Genomic DNA, 21966 nt, shown 5'->3' with positions numbered 1-21966 from the left:
TCTTTTGAAAGAGCATTTTTGTTGTTTGGGGGTATTTTTTGGCAGAAAGGTAGATATCTATATGTTATGTTCAGGGATTAAAGTCTCATGATCTTCACTGGTGTTTCTCCAGAAGTTTCTTCTGCAAGAGACCCAGACCAAGAGGCCCAGCTGTTTTCTGGAAATTTTAATGTGAAGTATTTTCAGGAGAAGCACAAGAAAGATACCATTACAAAATATGTAATTCTTCTATCAAGTAATATTTCAAGTTTCTTCTTCTCTAAAAGAAATACAAATTTTAAATTTCGCTCTTCATCTCTGAATGTCTTTTTTCTGAAGGAGAATTTGTGATAATTTCTGCTGGTAAGACAAGCTTTCCCCAGAGCTTTGAGAACATTCAGGGAAGTGGCATCTATTGAGATGGCACAACTGCTCTCCTATGGTCCTAAAACACTTGGAGTGACAATTATAAAAGGGGCCAGACAGCCTCATTCATCTGATTTTCATTTGTTTCTTTCAACTGTTGCACCTTCAAAGTTTGTTCACCATGCCAAGAGTGATTTTTCTGGGATTTAATCCAAAATTATCCTTATTTCTGGAGCTAGACTGAATTACAGTTAGCAAGTTAGATAATGCACATGAGAGGGAGTAGGGTTTGCTGCTGTTTCTCTCCATCTCTCCTGCGCCTTGCTGGAGCTGCAGTGCTGGGAGATGAGAGCAATTTTCCAAGGCTCAACCTGTGGTGAGACACAAAGGGAGAGGTGGCAGGGGAATAAGCCCAGAGCTTATGTTCAGCACCTCCTCTTTTCCCTGGACACCATCTCTGCCACGTGGAAGTGTGAGAGGATGGCCTTGCTGAGGAGAGGTGGGAAAGGCAGCAGAAGATCAGGAGTCACCAATAACCTCTACTCAGGCCAGCTTAGGGCTGAACAAACCATTTTCCTACCCAGAGCCTTGCCCTGTGTTTTCTAGACCTCTGTTGGTTGTTGTCACTCTCTCCTGGATTCCCTCCTTGCACAGCAGTGGCTAAAACTGAACGTTACCCCATATGAGACCTCGCTGGTGGCTGCCCCATATGGCTCAAAATTTTCTTCCCACGCTGCTTTTATTAATTACCATGGGGGTTTTGTATAGGAGAAGGAAATTCAGCAAAGGGCCACCAAGATGGTTTGGAGCTGAAGCAGCTACTCTCTGAGGAGCGTCTGGACAACCAGGGTTGACTGGAGGAGAGGTGGCTTTGGGTACTAAAACTGGATGCCAAGAGAAACTTTCTCCCCATATGGACAGGTTGTTCACAGTCTGTCCTTGAGGTTTTCAAGACCTGACAGGATGAAGCCCTGGGCAATCTGGTCTCATCTCACAGCTGCTCCTGCTTTGAGCTGGAGTTGGAGTGGAGACTTCCTGAGCTTCCTTTCAGCATGAATTTTCCTGTGATTTATATCCTTATTCTTTTGAAAAACTGCTCTATCTAATTTGAAGTATACTGAAACTTTCAGATCTTTTTTGACCTCCCGCAACTTAAATCACTTTGCTAATTTATTTGCTATTTTATATCTGTGCATAATCCTACTAAATTTCGTCTGACTGATCTGTAGTTCATCAGATCCATTTTTGGTTCTTACCCCGTTCTGAAAAGTCCCTCACTTCAGGATCCTCCTTAGGGAGCACTGGCACTCCTCCAAGCCACAGCATGGAGCAGGTCCTTGCAGATTGCCTTGACATGTTCAGTCCATTTGTGCTTAAATACCAATAATTATTCTGGAAACATGGTGCATCGGGAGTCACACAGTGTCCAAGCCTTGCTGTACTTCTCCTTGCTGCTGCTGATTTAATCGGCCAGTTTCCCAGCACAGGAAGGAAATTTGATCTGAGATGATTCATACTGAAGAACCTCATTATGAACATCTTGAATTTTTCTTGGCACATAGAAACTGTCTTGGTAGCACATGGCAGGCCATATTACACTTTTTCTTTGTTATTCTCAGTAATGTATGCATGGATATAAATATACACATGCATACATATATATTCCTGAGTGCTTATTGCAGATGGCAAGGTGCGATGTCAGAAGGTCGTGAGAACTAGCAGATGGTGGCTGGATTTTTAAAAATTTCTAGTCACTTGCTGGTCCCTGCAGTTAGCCTGGCTATAACTTTCTGAACCTTCCTTTTCTCCCATCTTAAAAATTCTTTTAGCCCTTCTTCGGTCCTTTAGTATCTTCTATGACTTTTCAAGGATAATGGCTTCTAATTTAGGAAAACCTTTAACATCTCTTTAACATGCCATCAAGTGAAATTCGTTGAGCTGTAATGAATACATCTGGACTGCCTTCCACCCAGTTCCTGCTCCTCCTGCATGTGCTATCCAGGTGTTCTTTTTGGTCACTTTCCTCCTTTCCTCCTCTTAGAAAGCCTATGATTTCTATTATCAGTCTTATGGTTACTTGCTTTCTTCAGATTAACAACCTAGATTTCCTGGTCTATGTGGAGGAAGCGTAAAGTTTTCCTTGGATAATTCTTTTCACTCTTCCTTTGCCACTTCTGCCTGTCAGAGTTGTGTTCCTCCATGACCAGATAAGGAAACCTCTTATGCATGGACCACAAAAATGTGACAGCAGAATCTTCTGCGACATTCTTGTAAGCATTTATCTTTTGGGAAGTATTAAGGTATAACAGCATGTTTGATACCAATCAGACAACAGATGATGATCTTTTTTGCTCTTCTTATTTAGGAAAATATTCTTCATTAAATTCTTTCACAGAACCTCTGTGCCAGTGGTACTGGGTGCCCAAGTGTATTTGTGTTTATTGTGGTGGAAGTGTATGCACAGATTGAATTCTTTACCTTTTCCTTGAGAGCATATGTTTTGGGAGCTGCAAATTGTGAGTGTTTGAAGCCTAATCCCCATTCTTCCTTCTACTGTCTATTTTTTGGCCTCAGATAATCACTTAACCTTTTTACTTGCCTTGGTTCCTTCCTCTTCAGCACAGGGATATGCAACTTTAAGTACTTCTTCTGGGCATTTCATAATTCATAAGAAGTTTCAAGTACTTTGAAGATATAAAATATGTATATAGTAAATGCTAAATATTTTTACAATGGTGCAAGGAAAAGGTTGATTTCTGAATTTGAATTCATTACCATCTCTGAAATTAGTGTTCCATCTGCACTGCATTTCAGTACCTTTGTGTTTCAAACATTAATGAATGCAAAACTGACTAATGAGCTTTACACTGCTGCCCTTCTGACCAGGCGTTGGTGGAGTCAAGGGAAATTCTCTGTCTTTGCTGCTCTGCTTGATTTATTATTGATTGTATATAAAGATGTTTTCACTTAAGCCTAGATCCTTCAAACCTTTAATTCTGGAGGTAGGTCTGTTTGAGGGGGGAAATTCACTTGAACAGTTCTCAGAGCAGAGACTTGGACCCAAAACTTTTCTCTCATACATGAGTGCTCCAAACATCTGCTTTTAGGCACTCTTCTTCCCCCCATTTATAAAAGGGGTTGAAGACAGCCTGTCTTCTGCTGCTGCTTTAACCTGTGAAAGACAAAGGTGAACTGCAAAGGTGTGATTTCCCTCAGTCGGAGAAGGGCATCAAGCTGAGAGTTCCCAGTTCTTGGGGGGAGTACCCTAACTGGGCTGGGCTTCCATTTGGGGGAAGATGAGCTGGGGAGGGAGGGGCAGAATGGTAAGTGTAAGAGAGGATTAATTCCTTGCCCTCTTTTTGAATGGAGCAGCCTGAAGCCTGCACACACACTTGTTGCAGTGTTCCCTGTCCCTGAGTTAGCAGCAGGGCAGCTGAAGGATGTCCCTGATGTACCAACACCTTTGGGTGCTGCAGTGGGAGAGCCCTGCATGCCTCTGCTGCTCAGGAACAGCCTACAGGTCACAGCTGAGCTGGCTGAGGCTTCACACCAATCCCTAAAGGCAAGTCCCTGAGAGGGGCAGCATTTAGGGTCATATTTTTGTCTCAAGAATATCATGATGCTGAGAAGAGCCCGCACAACGTGGCAGCATCGTGCCAGTGCTGGGGAGAAGTCAAACATATGCCAGCATGCATATCCTGCTGCATCCCTTACTGCTTTCAGTACCAAATTGCAGTGCAGCAGGTTTCCTTGATTACCTTGATTACCAGATGCTTGGGCAGGCTGCACCAGCATGAAAATGCCTTCTCTTTGCTCTGCTCTCAAAAAGCAGAGGCACAACCTTCTGCCATGGATTCCTATTCAGGAATCTTCCCCTCCTCGGGCAAACAAATACAGGCCTCACAGCCATAGGCATGGCCAGAACATCCAGAAGTCAGTTTGCTTGACAAACACATAAAAAGGTCATTGGTTACCACTAGAACAATGTGCTAAGGATGGCACAGCAGAAGTAGCTGCAGCAGTGTTTGCTGCTGGCCTTGCACTGAGACCGTGTTCATCACATGGAGGAGGGCTGGTTTGTAGCAAGCTGCAGGGGATGAGGTAGAAGACTGAACAAAAGTCAGAGCTCTAATTAGCTAATTCTGTCAAAGTGTAGAGCCCTGCACACCATGAAGGAGAAGCAAAGAACTTTGAAAACAAGATGAGGGAGGTGTAATTAACCACATGTGTGAAAGTTTTAAAATTACTGAAGCTGGAGGGAGGGATGTGTGCTCATGCATTTCAGATCATGAAGGAAATAAGGGACAATTAACAACATTAGGCAGCCACCAGGCTGTCTGGCAGTGCTCTGTATTGAGTCCAGAGGATGCCAGGCTTCCCTGACAGTAACCAGAAGTGGTAACCTATTCTGTCATCAGCCAGGCAGCCAGGTTGCAGGCTACAAAAGGTAAGAGCAAGCATCATATTTTAAGAAGAGTTGCACTTCTTCGGGTTGATTTGAGCATTGGTGCTAAATTCCTGCTGCTGCTGCTGCTGCTGACAAGAACCAGCAATGCACATTCTTGATGTTTTTAAATTACTGATATATTAATTGCTGTCTCTTCTGGATGCTGTAGTTGCGTTTTTCATGTCTGTTTATTGCCTTTTGTTGCTGCCTGCTGAAGATGGCGTGGGCAGACCCTACGTCTGATGCTTTGTTTTAGTTGCCTGGCTACTGTAAAACGTTATCTGAGCTTTTGCTGAGGTGCCACAGATGCTTTATTGATGATTGTCCAAACAAGGAAATATATAAAAGATGCCGGTGAATGCTGTGCTTGCCTGGTTCTGCTGCTTTTGCTGGAGATGCTACAGGATGCTTACTTTGCTTTGCTACTGCAGATTCTCTGTACAATAATGTAGAGGGTAGACTGAAAACTTTCATTTACACACTGGGGTCATGGTCAATGCCAAAGGTAATATGATCTGTATCTTAGTATGCAAAGGAACTGTTGTTAGAAGGAGATCACGGGCAGCTGCTTCACTAAATTGCAATGCATTCATTTCTGGTAATTGTTATAAAGAAAATGTATTTTCCTGTTGATTGTGTTGCCAGATTTTTCCCTTCCTTTCTCCCTATGAACGTCTCCAACAGAGAGAGATTTAAGTCCCAAACTTACTTGGGATGTTGACTTCAAACCTCTTCCCTGCCAAAAACTGAAAGTAACCAGTATTTCTTCTGCTCTAGGCAGTTTCTATTTATGCTTGCATAACTTTATCTCTTTACATCGTGAACACTTCTGACTAAATTGTTTTCTTGTACTCGTGGTCTGAAACCTCTTCTAAAGTCTCTGAATAAGCTACGTTTCTTTTCAGTCAGTCCAAAAATATTTTGTCAGCAAATAAATTAAAAAATTACTTTTAACAACTGTTTTACTTCCTCCTTTAGTATTATTGCAAGCCTTTTCTTAATTATTCTTGCCTTTTGGCAGTTGCAGCGCACTAATATTTACAAGATGAGATACAGTTTTCTGTTTATATTAGCAGTCTTCGGTCTGTGAGATCTGGACCAACCAGAATGCAGGATATCCTTTCTCATCGATCCATCAGGTTCATAATGTAAGATACAGCGATCAACGGCCGTGTTGTCACTCTATGGATGTACAGTCTGTCGCCTTGGTGTTCTCCACGGGTGTCGTGTCGCTGGGGTGACAACAGCAGTCCGTGACTTGTCCTGCGCGGGGACCGTGTGTGCATCCGTGTGTGTGCCATGTGGTTAGCGTGTGTCGGCTCCGTGCTGTGCGTCATACAGGACGGGGGGCACTGCCAGCAGCCGTCTGGCCCAGGGGGAGCTTGGAATTCTGTTCCTGGTGTTTCTGTTCACTCGCTCTTCCCAAGAGAAACCGTGTAAACGGCTGGGTTTGCACAGTTTCACCCCGCAGTGTGTCGTGCTGCCCTCTCTGTGTTGGTCTGCAGGCTTTGCCCAGCTGAGGTCACTCAGTTCGCTGCAAAGTGCCTTTGCAGAGGCACTTTGGGGGTTGGAGGGAGCGCGGATGGTGCCCTGAATTTTTGTCACTCCTGTGGCAGTCACAGACGCTGTGCACGTGAGAGCAAACCTGGTGATCCGTACTGCGGTGTGATCAGCAGAGTATTTGAGAGCAGCTGTAGATTTCTCCCAGTTCTGTCACGCCTCCTTGGAACATTTCTGCCAGAGAGGGGCTGTTTTGACTACTGAGCGTTAGAAGTTTTTCAAATCCAAGTACACCATGAACCTGTTTCCATTATTTCAAAAGCCGGACTATAAGGAGCTGAAAAAATTTGTTTTCCTCTAGGAATTAAAACACAAGCAAATAATGAGGATTCGACTGCTCTGCAGAACATTTAAAATTTTTACGGGGAGAAAATTATAAATTTTTCAGCCAGAACTGTTGTATCCATGTGTGCTCCAATTTGTTGTTGTCATGGTAACTAAAATGCGTTACCATAACTAGGCATGAGGCTTAACAGGTGAAAAGTTATAAGATGTGGTACCTTGTTAAAAATAACTACATTCAAACCACTTAAAACGAGGCCTTCTTGTTTTTTCTTCCTTTTAGCATGGAGGCTTTTTAACGTGACATTTTTATAAAAAGACGAGGGAGGTGTTAGATTTTTATAGATTTATTGAGGTTGCGTCTTATCTGCAACTCTGTCTGCATCCAGGTGCCTTCAATACGAGTCAAATACACTTTGCAGAAAATAGGATGAGATAGGAAAAATGTGCAGCAATTGTAAAAAAATACCTAATAGCTGTAGTCTGCTTCTGTGGCTCATTTGACATCAAGCATCTGACCCCTTCTAGAGCACTGAGAACTGCCTGTCTTCGGGGTTAGAAAGCACTGCAAGAGAACAAGGTATTGGTCTCTAAGGCTATTAAAAGTTGTCATCTTAAAAGGATTGAATCCTTACCACTCTGGCACCTGATTTGAGACCATTTTCTGATTATAAATTCTTTATCTGCAAAATGTGGAGCAAAAAAATCTTTTTCAAGTTAGCAGAGGCCAAAGAGAGGAAAGGTGCTGGTTAAAATTATAGGGAGGTTAGAATACTAAAACACAGGCAGTACAGCAAAAACCATGTGATAAATTGCACAGCTGTCTGATGAGCTGTAAAGTTAGATGAGGAAGAAATTATCTCTTGCCTTTCTACTTCATCAGAGAGATAAATATCTCCATCCGTATATTGTGTCATAAAAAATACATAAGCTTAAATGTTTGATTATTTCTTATAATTGCAAATTAAATATTCAAACCAGAAAATCCTTATCCTATCATATCTATTTTTAAAACTTAAATCAAACATAATAGTTGGTCTTGCAGGGCAATTTACGAACATTTCTGTACTGCTTGAAAAGTGTATTAGGTGCTTATGAAGGACCTGAATTTCAATACATCACCCATGAATTGTTCCACATCAGCTCCTCAGATTTAGGACTACTAGTAATTCATATTTTTCTACCCCGACTTGAGCCTTGTGGTTTCAAGTCTTCTCTAGGTCAAAGATGGTCCTGTTTTGTATTTTGCCTGATGTTGGCTGTCATCATCACGTCCTAAATCTCATAAATTCAATATCTGACTAGAGCCAGTCAGCTGAGTAGCTCCCTTTCTTCCTGTTGAGGTTTTTAGACATGCATTTATGAATGTATTTTACTGTCTAAATCTTGTTTAAAAGCTTTTCTTCCCTGGGAAAAAAAAAAAAAAAAAAAAAAAAGAGAAGGAAATTGCATGGGGAATGGGGAATATGTAATAGGAATTACACTTCTAAACATCTTCATGGATCTGGGGTTTGGAGATTACCCTGCTATAACTCAGTGTAAATAGGTTATGAATGCTAAAAAGTCTAAGGAGTTTGGTAAGAAACAAAAGGAAAGGAAACCAGAAACCACTTCTACTGAATGTTAAAAAACACTTATGATACAGCTGTAAAAAAAAATTTTGACTGTGTATAATGTCTTCTTCATCCACCATAATAATCTATACCTATGTGTTTAATTTTATGCAACTTTTCTTAGTAGCTGCTCCCTCTACTAGACACACTGGAAAACATGAAAGGCCTCCAGGTGCAGTGGTGGGAGCAGCAGAAATCCTGTATCTCTGCATTTCCCTAACCTCAGCTCTATTGCATATTTAGAACATCCTAGAGATATGTATAGCAATCTTGGCAATTCTGTTTTGTCTCATTTAAAAGGAGTAGGTAGTAGGATGATTATATTTATAGAGCAATCAGTGCATACAAACATGATCTCCACACAGTCCCTCTCTAAGTGTCTCACACGCTAGTTTTATTAGCCTGGTTGAAGATCATTTCTCATTTCTTTATAAAATTGAGCCAAAACAAGAGGAAATCATTACTCCCCTTTTTCTGCCCTTTATTTACAGACAGAAACAATGCAGTCCTCTATGCTTTTCACACTTAGTGTGCAGAAGGGAACCAAACTGTAAAATTATGTGCTCATTTTACTCCGTATATACTCTGCTTAATCTGCCAGTGCTGTGCCTTTCCTTCATGTGAGGAAAGCCACCTGCTGAGCAATGCAACAGAAGAGTTTGGACCTTTTATAGCTTTTCTGTCCTGAATTTACTCCTGCTCCATCATAGTAACCTTCTACTAAATGGATAGGATGTACCTCCTGAGCTCTGCTTCCTTACACAGAACATGCAGGAATATATCTCTATTAGAGGGGAAAAGAACTATTTCAAGTGGTCTGTTAGCTGTGGCCTTGAACAGTTCATAAGAGACAGCTGAGCACACTGTGGGAATTTGTGATGGGTGCAATCCATCTTCTGTTGCTGTCAAAGACAGACTCCACTAACAAGGATGCAGATCCTTGCCCCTTGTAATATGTTGGAAATCTTACTTTATAAGAACTGCCTCATAAAGAAATCAAATTCCCACTTCAGATGAAATAAGATAGAAATCTTTTATGCATTAGTGGCCAGAAGGAATTATTTTTGTGGATACAAACTGCCAAAAACTGGAGCAATTTCTCCTGCTGCTTTCCTTTCAAAATCTGGTGCTGAACTCATATCCATGGAATGTAGGCAACTTAACTAGGCAAAACAGAAATTACACTACTCTGTAATTGGTAGATTTGCTAATGGTGCCAACAGTAACTAGGTTTGCCTTGTTTTATGGTGTTCTCTTGCTTGAAGTTACCATATTGGCAGGGTAATGTTGATGTTTCCAGATTTATCCCTTGCTTTTCATTGCAGAGCTGTGCAAATGCGTGTCGTTTCGTTATTTTGTGACACATGAAAATGATGTACTTGTTTTGTTTACTCTGTCCTGACTTAATTAGTAAGATGTGATAGTTTGCCAGACTTTGAATGTGTTTGATAAGATTTTTTTCATGTGTTTTTGATGCTTAACTTTTTTGCTATAAAAGTCTTAACTTCTAGCCATATTCTGTGTGAAATGCCAATGACAATTCCTTGCCAGTTTCAACACATTTTTAACAATATGACATAAATAGAAAATGCACAGAAATAAGTGCAGGTAAAGAAAGAAGTAACATCATCTGAATTGAAACAGTCATGTAGGAAAGGGTAAAGTAGTTTGAGAGAAAAGGAGCAGGGCAAGAAGGAAGATCAGGAAGGACAAACGTCATTGCAAGAAGACAGAGCTGGAAGAAGGGGGGAATTGAGAGACAGTCCAGACCAGACAGGACAGGAGTGAAGTGAGGCTGGTGGCAGAGGAATGAGGGCTTGGGAGGAGGAGAAGTCCATCCACAGACCACTTTTGGTTAAAGTGAGCTGATGCATAGTCCTGCAAGGTGGAAGGAGCCCCTAAGGAGAGGTCAATTCAGGTCCTATAGAGCCATGATCAAAAATGCACAATGGCAAGTGTGACCCAGACCAGCACTGCAGAACAGTCCTGTACTGATGCCTGTATTGACTCTTTTGGAGAGAAGAAGAATGTGCTGTGAAGGGGTTTGGCAGCAGCCTGCAGTCCTAGCTGTGTTCTCAGAGGGCTTTGAGGAGAGAGAGGAGATGACAGCTCAGAAAGGCAATCTCCTATATCAATGAGAATGATGAATGTGGAAGGGCAATGTTAGTACCTCCACAGTGAGGCATCAAGAGAAGGTGATCAAAGTAAATATTCGTAAAGAGATTAAAGAATGCCTCATGTGTTTGAAGAATGTATAATAAGTCTTCAGATCAAAGCAAAGTCTGTGTTATTTAGCCATTTAGGAAAGTTAGTTATTGGTTATGTGTGCCAGATAATGGAAGGTTTATTAGCTGTGCAGAAAAGCTTGTAAAACACATAGAATTTGTGAAAGGCATTTTTGTGCATCTCACGATTTTTTTCAAGTGCTCTCCTCCTCATACATGTATTGTAAACACTTATTTTTAAGGAACATTTCTGGCGCCTAATGATTTTATTCTCAAAGCAAAGAGATTTAATTAAAGGCTCATTAAACACTACAGTAGATGACTTTGGATTATAAATTAAATAATGAAAAATGTTGTAGGAGTTGTGTTCCCTTATTTTAGTAACATGGCTCTATGAATAGAAAATAAATTCTTGTTAATTGAGCACAACAATGGAGGGCTACTTTATAGTGAATTTTCCTGCACATACTCTTACCTCTTGAACAACTGTGATTTTCAGACAGGAGACTGGGGAGAGCCTTCAATTACCTTGAGACCTCCAAATGAAGCCACAGCATCAACACCTGTACAATATTGGCAACATCATCCAGAGAAACTCATCTTCCAGTCGTGCGATTATAAAGCATTTGTAAGTGTTGATAAATTTGTTGGTTTGATTTGGGGTAGATAAACAAAACTTGGATTTTGATAGGCTGTTGTGTTTTACTTTCTTCTATAATATTTTTTCAGTCACTTTTAGAGAGACAGGTCACTTCTTCTGAAATACTGTAATTGTAATAAATGAGAAACAAGGATGCACAGTACTTTTTTGCTATGAATTCTGAGATACATTACAGTCCATGTGGCATTAGTGTTAGAGAAAAGGCACTATGAGTAAGTGGCAAAGTGCTGTCGAAGTGACAGTGAGAGCAAACACCCCCACTTTTCATCTGTTAAAAATCCCTGTCTGGTAGTTATGAAAGAATAATAAAACATAATATGGGATCCTCGTGCCTACCTTATGCTGTGTGTACAGCAGGTAAACTAAGTATTGCCTCAGCTGAATTTTATACACGTTTTTGGGAAAGGAAATGGAGAAGATGGAGATGAGAGTCCTGAGTGTTTTTCACCCATGGGACAAGGGCACATTCAGACTTCTCCCAAACTGATGGCCACTTGAAATATTCAGTTCCATCAGGGCAGGGCATACTAATTTTTACCTCCCTGTGGCTACAGGTGATTGCCACCTCCCACCCCTGGACAAATGGAGCTTCCCTCTACAACTAAAGACATTTAGTCTTCTCTGGCTGCTGTAAATGCTTGTGGAGGAGAGAAAGGTCTCCTGCAGTACAGAAAGTCATTGGAAGGCTTTTCTTTTTTTATGAAAAACAGTGTTCTGAAATCTTAAATTCCCTGTCAACAGGGTGGGGGGACTAGAGCTTCTGGGGAGCTGAAGAGGTACCTCAGCCCACCTTTTGAAATGCTTGCATTTCCCCTTCCTACTTTGCTGGAAAGCATTGTTAAGCAAGTTGCTGAAGGTGCTTGCCAGACCACCTCTCTGGAGGTGACTGCCTAATGAGGGAAGGCTGACTTGCTGCACAAAGGAAAGTTGTGTCTTTAGGATAATAGCTGGGGGTTAACTACTGGTCCAGGACATGGGGCTGAGATCCTCTTCACTTGAAGGGGCTTGGATCTTTGGTGCTTTTTAGGATAATGCTCTGTTCACTAAATACTGCTGCATTTTGGGGAAGAGTTGGAGGTAGCTGGACTGGATTTAAAGCATATCTGGGAAGGTAGGAATTAGAGCCTGACTCTCACTGAGGAGGGGCAGAAGGGGTGTTACAGACCTGTCTCTCTAGACCACAACTGTGTCTTCCATCATGGGGTTAAAAATTGCTGGGCATGCAGTGATTATCCCTGGACAGTAACTAGAACCTCTGCCTGCCACAGCAAGTTATGGTCAAGGACCAGATCACCTGCTCTCAGTCTTATTCTCCTACCATTCAAAACCTCCTTGCTCACCTCAGATTGAAAAGAAGATTAGCAACTTCTAGTTCTTTAAATATATTTCATAGTTTTCAGCGAAGTGAACATGTTTATCTCAAGATGCCTTTTCTCTTATTGCATGATCCCGCAGTAAATTCATAATGGAATGTAACCTTTGTAGTAGACTGGGAGATGGATCATTAAAGAAATGAAGTTGGAATGACCAGGAATACCAAGTTAGTGGTGATTAAAGAAACACCTTCCTTTCCTGAGGACCATGTGTCACCACTTTGTTTCAGCTCCTTGAGCTGTTTTGTCCTCACCCTTACAAGGTAAAACCCTGGCTTGTGTCAGTGTCACTCAGTTAAACTGCTGGGTGTTCTCTACTTTGCTCCCACAAGCTCTGGGTGTCTGAGAAAGAGCATTTCCAAAACCATAGCAAGTCAAAAGGAAGCAAAATATCCTCCTAGAGTTTCCGATTTTTCTGACAACTAAATTGGATGGTACTACTGTGATTTGTGTGGCTGTTTCACAGTCCACCTTAGGAGGCATTTCTGAATGCCTTCAGCTGAGGCTTTTTGCTGCTGTGCACATGGGACAGGAGCTGCCCTTCTCTTCTCTTTCTTCCTCTCGGTCTGCCATAAGCAAAATGTACTGCTTTTTTTACCCTGGTGCCTGATCAACTAGTAGCTTTCAAGGAAAAATCAATTTACTGTACTGTAGTCCATACAAAAAAGAAAGAAAACAAACAAAACAAACAAAAAAAATCACCAAAAAACCCACAAAACCCAAAAAACCCCGACTATCCAATCAAACAAAGAAAATATTGAAGGCATTAATTGCAACAGGCCCTGAGAAGGCTCAGGATTCCAAAGGTGTCAGACAGCAGGATCCCGATAAAAATACAGCTCAATTCAATATGCTTTTGTTTACTCTTCTAATTTCAGAGCTTGCTTTACATTTGTTGTTTTTCTTCAAGGGCGATATCAAACTGTCCCATCAAATTAATGCCCAAAGCCCTACTCACGTCACCATCGAGCCCCCAGCTGGACTCGCAGCTGCTCTGTTTATGAATCTTTCACATCTGCAGTCCTCTAGGAATGCCCTTCATTCATTCTTTTGTGCTTGAGCTTGTTTGGTAGTGTTGGTGCTGCTCACTGGCCCATTTATAATGCCCTATAAAGTGTTGCTCACTAATTGCTGTGTTGGCTGCTGTCTACATTGAAATATTTATGCATTTTCTTGCAGGTCAGAGACTCCTGCAGTAAACAGTGTGAACTGAAGGCTTTAAAGACAACATCTCAATTTAGGTCAGGAAACCAGAGAACTGAACCAGTACTCTCGGTTCAGTTCCAGCTTGCATTGATCTGTAACTGAAGTTCTTTTTGATAGTTTTTGTCTAAGCTGAAATTGGTTCACTATCTGGTTGGGTGATGATGCTCCTCCGAGGGCTCAGTGGCTTCCAGTGAGCTGAGCCAGGACACAGCCCTCCTCCAGACCAGTAAAGCCTTCAAAAGAATAGCTCAGGGTCAGCTTTTCCTTAGGAAGAAATAGTGATTTAAACTAGTTTTAGCAGAGTTTTATTTTCTCTGTTTGCTGACATCGGGCTCTGCCATTTGCGCGTGAATTAGTTACAGATTGAGTACACTGAGGTTAAGATCACTGCTGGCCTTCTCATCCATGTGATTGTACACATAACAATAGGAATTTGGCAGATGGCAGCTAAAAAAAGCAGATTCTCCATTTTTTAATCAAGGGGCTTTTTTAAGATGGAATCTGCAGCATTTATTTGTTGTTTCAGTAACTAAAATAAGCTAGAAGACTTTCAGATACCGTTTGAAAGGACCCCAGCTGATTCAATGCACTTGTTGCTGTGCATTCTTGTTTCATGGCTTGATTAACACATTGTTTTAAATGTTTTGTGAAAGCATTGCAGAGCAAAAAAATCTCTGAAGCAATATATTAAAAAATTGACTTCTACCACTAGGTTTTTAAAAGCATTTTTTGTGCATTTCTGCAGATGTTTTTCTTTTCTGGAATTTCAGTTAATTTAAGTTCAATGTTTTTTTGTTTTAGTATTTAGGTTCCATGCTGGTAAAAGAGTTAAGAGGCACAGAGTCAACACAGGATGCATGTGCCAAGATGAGGGTAAGTTTTTAAACCTACTCTTTTCTCTCTTGTAATAGTATTGAATGACATCAATCTGTGATTGCTTGTACTTTGCCCTTGTTGCTTTTGTAATGTAGTTACCCATTTCTTTTCCTTGCTTTTACATTGGTAGTCAATAAGAGATCTATTCTGTCTTGTATCTTAATTTCAAGTAATACCAAAATTTAAAGGTAAATTTTTATTTTGCATGCTGTGTCTAACAAAAAACCCCAATGTATGTTATGTTTTCTCATGAATCGTTGAGTGTGTTTCAAAGTACTGTTCACACAATTTAAGCATGTGCATATCCAATTGTTTTATAAACAGAATTTATAGCTTTTATATGATAATCTAGATTGGATTTTCAATGCCAGATACGTAGCAGTAAATATATTAGCATGTTACCAAACACACTGGTTTTTACATATGGTCAAATCCAACAGTCAATATGGATACTTTTCCTCACATTAATATTTCCTTTAATTATGAGTTACTTTCATGCTTTTTGATTAAAGGGTGAAATGGGATGTAAGTCAGTTTCATCTGATGGTGGAAAAGCAGCTAGGTTTCCTTCAGGCTGTTAAGAATATGTTTTCCTGTGGCTCTTTGGCCTGATACTGGTTTGTAGAAAATTACAGCAGTCTATCTCCAAGAAACATATTGCTGCTGGAAACTCAAAACAAGCCATAGCCTGATTTATTCCCAACTGTAGCTGTAATGGGAACACACCTGTTCACAGCCATGGTGAACGTATCATGGTCTGGCATGATTAATTAATGAAGAATGTAATTGCTTGCTAATCAACCAAACGTGTACAATTACCTAGATGAATGAGCAAAACCTTTTCTGCTGTGTGTCATAGGTCTCTTGTGCAAGATGTCTCTGAGCACAAGACGTGACATTCAGTTAGAAAGCTGGAATATGTGTAAAATTCATGCAATCAGACAACCATTTCCTGCTGCTTACGGATGTGCAGCACACAGACTTTTGTACAAACTGCTTTAGCTAAGGGCTGGCAGTAATTCACAATTACTAGATTGCCTGAAGATCTGAGGCTTTGCAGCTAATTACATGCTAATCATTCCTTACCTGGGCTTAAACTCCTCTGCAAAAAAACCACCAACACTTTGACACAGAGAGATCTACAATCACATCCACATGTTCTGGGGAATTAATTGAGGCTGCAAGCATGCCATCTTCCAATCTAGTTTTGAAACTGTCAGGCTTAGCAGCTCAGTTCTGTGGGCCTATGCCTGTGCAGAAATTAGGGCAGAATTTGACACCATAGTAGCATATGACAACTTCAGCAAGTTTTCTGACTGAGCTAGGAGGCTTAACATCAAAAAAGGCACTCTAAATAATGTATAGACATTTTAATATATATTTCTATACGTAATAAGTCTGGCTAATTAAAATTATAAAACTGAAAAAACTAAGTGTTTGAAAACAAATTTAACTTAAAAAACACATTTCCTATATAAATAGTGGAGTTGCACTAGTTTTCTATAGTGCCATACAGGACACTTATATAATACAGTGATGGGGTTTATGTACATTTATTTTTTACATTCTCTTTTGAAACACTTGTGCTGCGAGAGTATTTATTTTCTGATTTGAGGTTTTTTATTGCAAAGATATTTGAATAAAACAGTTTTTAATGAGGATTTCATCTATTCTTTCTATGTAGTCTTTTTAATCATGTTCCTATTCAAGTCAAAAGCAAAAAACTTTGACTTAATGGGAACAGATTATTATTGTAGCCTGTTTCCCAGTGAGAAAAATGTATCTTTTTCCAAAATTTTCTCCCTCTGGATGTCTCCTGAAAGTTGTTGTCCGTGAATTAGGAGTCCAGGTTGTTCAAAGTCATCCTGAAATTTTGCTGTGATGTTCATTATTGTATTTGAATAACCCTGGGTTGTCATTGAAAGGCTAGCTTCTGTTATAGTTACATTTTTCTTTAAATGTATTGAAAGGGACATTACACTTACAAAAAAAGAAAAAGTGAAAAGCTAGATATGTTATTTGTCTGGCTTTCAGCTACTGAATTCTTTACACTTGTCCAGTGTCTCTCGAGCCAGTAAGATTTTTACATAGGATTGTACTATCGTGATAGAGCAATATTTATTTATTCTAGTATTTCATTTGTTTTTCCATGTACAGATTTCAAAACTGTACCATGCTGCAATCAGAAACATGTTGGGTATGGGGCATGGTATGTCACATAAAAACTTGTACCAGGTTGAGGTCACTCCCCACAATTTTTTTAATCCTTCTGGACTCAGCCACATAATGGTTTTATGGAGAATGCATGAAAATCAGGTACCTAATTTTTCTGTCAATGTGGCTTTTGATTCTTCATTTTTAACCTAATGCTGCTCAGAAAAGTGTTGACAGTCACTGGATGTCTTTCAGTCAGCAGGTGCACAAGGATGAAAGAAGCGGATCAGTGCAAAAATATCTTGATCTTCCTTAATCATTTATAAATACAGAGAAACAACAAAAATGACATGTTTGCTGACTGCAGATCCCTCACTGTTAGTTGTAGGTGCTCCCAGGGCTTTCAGTTATTGCAATTGATGGTTTTAGTTCTCAAGGGAAGTGTCATGTGGATATCCCTTGTGTCTCTCTGCAGAGAGGATTACAGCAGCCTTCTTCTTTTACAGCTTAGGAGTGAAGAGAGATCCTAAATCTTCTATAATGAAAAAGGAACTACCAATAGTAATTAAAAAAAAACCAAAAAACTTGGGAACCTTTACTTTAATAACTCTTCTTGGCAATCCACTGTGCTTTCAGCACTGTGCAGCAGTGATCTCCAGCAGGGCAGATGATGGATTTGTTTGGGGAAAATCATGCAGATGCAATAGCTTGAGCTCAGCACTGGGGTCAAGGTTATACATGCTTTTTTCCCCCAGCCAATCTGCAGGTCCTTGCAACCACCCAAAATTATGGATATTTGTCAGGATCTTTACTTTTTCATTCATATATTTGTACTCCTTTACGTTTTTCGATTTCTTACTTGTTTCCAGCTATTTTCTCTCACAAACTCCCTCTCTAGTGGACAGCAATGTCTCCATATCTTCATCCCCACCTGCTGTAAACTCACCTTTGCTACTTGGAGATTAAATATTGCTGTCCTGGCCAGAATAGATTTATTAATTATATTTGAGAGATGCCTTCAAGAAAGTAAGAGCTTTCCTCTTTTTTGGTGTGGCATAGGAAATGCTCCAAGTTGCATTTTCAATCAGATTGCTGCCTTCATTGCAAATTATCATAGGAACACGAAAGGAGAATAAGATATTTTTGCATCAAAATAAAGACAAGGAATAAAGTTAAATTTGAGCTAGGAAGGGACTTGTTCTCTACAGAAGACTTCCTCTGGCATTTACACATCTGAATTCCTTGACCAGGTGGGAAGGGGATCGTTTTATACATACTGGCATGAGCATGGCAACACTCCTTTGCAGCAGTGTTAAACCCCTGGTGCTGCATACTCCACCTGCACAGTCTAAACCAGTCAAATATTTACTGCAGCAGCAGGGAATTTAAATTTCGTTCTTGGATCCTGCCACCTGCCTGAGTATTCTATTTCTTTCTTAAATATTTTCTTGCTAGAAATAGGTTCTTAAATTTCAGGTCAAAGTTCTGAGGAACCAGCAATATAATTCTGTTCACAAAGCTGGTATTTAAATGTCTTGCTGACTTAAGACCAAAATGTCAAAGTTAGAATTGCTACAAAATCTGCTTTTCTTATCTCTGGAGAGGAAGATGAAGCAGAGTTGACTCACTGAAAACAGACAGCATCTGGGGCCTTTCTTCCTCATTTCATTTCTTCTTACATAAAGAAGGAACTGAATTTAGATGGCAGTCTCCTTGTTTCTACAAACCCTTTCTTACTTTTCAATCTCCATTTTTCCTGCAAAAGTAAAAGTGTAGAAGCCTCCATATGCCTCCTGGTGAAACTCACTAGGCAAGTACCATGTCAGCATCAAACACTATTTTGGGATTTAGATTCTTCAGTCTCTGTTCGCTTGGCACTTGGAGCTCTGCCTCTCTCTTGTGTGGCCACTGCTTTCAGAGGGCCTGCAGAGGAGCAGGCAATGGGTATTACTCAAAAGGGAAAAAACAATAGTGGTGGAAGATCTTATAGACATTCAGTCTCTATGCACACCCACATCGTGCTGTACCATGTTCTTCAGAGGATTGTACATCCTTGAATTCCAGCTGAAAGGAATCTAAGGTGCAGGAGGAATGCAGAGGAATGTTCAGAGATATTGCAAAAGAAACAAACCATCTCACTCTCAAGTAGGTGCATTGCAGGTGCACCCCTGGTACAACGTTCATATTAATGATGTAGCTTGGAGGCATCCACTAATTGTAGAGAAGTAAACAGTTTTGTACCACAAGGATTGCAGATGTAGTTTTATTCCAAGTGTTAAATTGTGTCAATAATGCGTTTTTGAACCTTTTGGACTGAGAGAAATTAGTAAATATTTGTTAAAAGGCAAATTGGCTTCAAAACTAACTGGTCAAATGTGGACTTAGACCTTTTATGATATAAAGCTGTTAGAGAGTGTCCAAAGGAGGATGGTGAAGGGCCTTGAGGGGAAGCTGTATGAGAGGATGCTGAGGTCACTCAGTCTGTTCAGCCTGGAGGAGATTGAGAGGAGATCTCATTGCAGTCTGGAGCTTCCTCGTGAGGGGGAGAGGAGAGACAGACACTGATCTGTTCTCTGTGGTGACAGTGACAGGACCTGAGGGAATGGCCTGAAGTTGTGTCAAGGGAGTTTTAGGTTGGATATTAGGAAAAGATTCTTCACCCAGAGGGTGGTTGGGCACTGGAACAGCTCCCCAGGGCAGTGGTCACAGCACCAGCCTGACAGAGTTCAAGAAACATTTGGACAATGCTCTCAGGCACAGGGTGTGGCTCTAGGGGATGTCCTGTGCAGGGCTGGGATTTGGATTCAATGATTCTTCTAGTTCTCTTCCAAATGAGATTTCTGTGATTCTGTGAACTGTTTAGTGAAGTTTCATAAGCCTTAAATAAATAGCAGATTTATAGATACGATAGTAGGTGATACCAACACATATTTTGAAATGTGGAGTCTGATGACACTTAGAATTAATAGTTGCTACTAGTTCGCAAAAAAAGTTCAGATTCTTATAATGAAGTGGAATCCAGTACATAATTGAATAGGATAATTGCCAGCTACAGTGTTCATATAGCTATTAAAAATCAATATAGGACTGAAGATTCATTTGTAAGAGCAAAAACCCAAGAGAAAGACTTAATATTTTAAAGGCTCATAAACATTTACTTGGAATTTATTTATGTATGGGATTGTTAATGACTTGCCATAGCTGAATAATGGGTTTTTTACTGTGTGTTTGCAATATCAAATATAATTACATATAAACCTAAAAGTTAACCTTTTTTCATTTTGGCCACTGTATGAAAGCTGAGTAATCTAGTTATAAATGCATATATAATTCCATTGAAGTGGTCAACATGGCAAAGTAGAAGTACCAGTGCATCCCATTTCCTCTTGGCAGGAAATAAATAAATGAGATGACAGCATTTTCAGAGTGTGCTGCATTACACCATGTGCTGTACAGCACATCAAGGGAATGTGTGAGCCTCTTACTTGGACACCATTCTATGTGCTTTCCTGAATTTCTTACTCAGCTGCTTTGTACATGTGTGCTCAGAGATACCATGGTTTGTGCACTGCAGGAGCATTCAAAGGGGTTGGATTAGTGCTCTCAGTTCTGCACAGAATAAGGGATTGAGGTACAATCCTGTCTTGAAGCAGTTAAAGGCCCTTCAGGCTTGCAGGTGTTGTATTTGCTTTGTAAAAACAAACCTCTAGTTTATATTACTTTATTAAAAGAACAGTCCTCTGCCTCTTAAGCCATTTTTAATTGCCTTGATTTGTTAGGCACAGTGGCAGGGTGGATCTCAAATTAGTTGGGTTTTAGTTTATATTCTAAATAAATGTCTAGCAGTTCTGCACAGCCTCTAACTCAAAATCAATATGCAAATGGAAATGCTTTACCTACTTAAGACAATTTGTAGTACTACTATAATATGAAAATGAGTTTAGACTCTGGATATGAGAGTGATATTTTTTTCAGTGAAACTAAAGAAAATCCCTGAACAAGATGAGAAGCATGATTGCACTCCCTCTCTTGTTCTCTGGCACCACTGCCCTTGCATCCCCTTATGACCCATTTCAAAAGGAGGAATGGGGAGCAGCACTGCCCAAGCCTGTGCAGGGTTTTGGTACTGTCCTACATTATGGCAGCAGTGGGTTCAGATGCAAACTCAGAAGAGTCCTAAATTCAGACCTTTATTGTAAAAGCAATCACTGTAGTAACCAGGCAGGTATGCAGAAGGTGCCTTCTACCTTCTTCCACTGGGCTGATCTCCACTGTGGGTGCTGAGGGGATGAAGCAGCTTCATTGCAGCAGCTGCATCAAAATACAGACAAGACTGTATGTTCCTTGCTCTGAAGAGAAAGATGCTCTGTGTCTTTTGAGAAGTCTGGGGAAGCTGCACGTATGTCACATTAGATTTAGGATGGTGATGCTTCCCTCTATCTTCCTGTGTGTGCAGACAAGCCTGTTTTGTGGTTCTTAAATTATCCACGACCTGCTTTCACATAGGCACTCACCTGCTGGCAGCCAGGGTTTCAGAGGTGGCACCAGAGCTCAGTCTCTCTGGCAGAGCAGGCTGGGCAGCACACACTCCTGGCTGGAGGAGCAGTGCCCCCATGGAGACAGGGTGTGCACATCTGTCCTGATGTAGGTGACCAGCTGAGCTGCAGCAGGCTCTGGCAAGGAGCCTGGAATGGGCTTGTTGTTCACCCAGGTGACTCTCCTAAAGAAGAGTATTGAAATTAAGAGCCAGTTACAGGCACCAGCAGTGGAGTTCATAGGAACTACGACCAGTTCCAGGCTAGTGAGCACTTGCCCAAAGACAGTGTGCTGTCACTGTGATTGCTTCTGTGTGAGTTGAAATCTAATCCTGCTACCATGCTATGAACATGCCTTGGAGCATTAGACCGTATGTCAGCATGCACAGGACATCCAGTGCCAGCCTTCAGCTGTGGCTCCTATAGCTTTGGCTCAAGGCCACATGCTTCCCATAGAGACACCAGATGGACAAGAATATTTTGTCATCTCGTTGTGTCCTCGTGGAGTTGATAAAGTGGCTAGAACCTGAAAAGCCCAGGAAAAGGAATACTGATTCCTGTGTCCCACCTTTCTCTCACATTCTGGGCACAGACATGGGCAGAGATGCCCACTTGGCCTGCACAGAGGTGTGAAGTGTCTGACCAAGAAAGCTGTGGGACTTCATCTCAGCATCCTAGAATTCAGAGCC

General features: G+C 40.8%; 1 protein-coding gene across 9 annotated transcripts in view; it reads left to right on the top strand.

The window, feature by feature from the left end:
• The window catches only part of ANKS1B (ankyrin repeat and sterile alpha motif domain containing 1B), a 397467-nt gene that overhangs the window by 360024 nt on the left and 15477 nt on the right, over positions 1-21966 (top strand). For 6 of the 9 annotated variants that reach the window (XM_085047083.1, XM_085047078.1, XM_085047079.1 and 3 more), the window contains 3 exons: positions 5866-5940; positions 10972-11100; positions 14514-14585. In XM_085047083.1, coding sequence (XP_084903209.1) covers positions 5866-5940; positions 10972-11100; positions 14514-14585 — 276 coding nt within the window. The remainder of the gene's footprint in view (positions 1-5865; positions 5941-10971; positions 11101-14513; positions 14586-21966) is intronic. The other 3 variants (XM_085047084.1, XM_085047082.1, XM_085047077.1) reach the window with 2 other exon arrangements.

The sequence above is a fragment of the Lichenostomus cassidix genome, chromosome 1Aa, assembly GCF_008360975.1.
Source record: "Lichenostomus cassidix isolate B80296 chromosome 1Aa, HeHo_3.0, whole genome shotgun sequence".
NCBI lineage: Eukaryota > Metazoa > Chordata > Aves > Passeriformes > Meliphagidae > Lichenostomus > Lichenostomus cassidix.
Note: the sequence above shows the minus strand (reverse complement) of the source record. Positions and strands in the feature narration are given on the sequence as shown.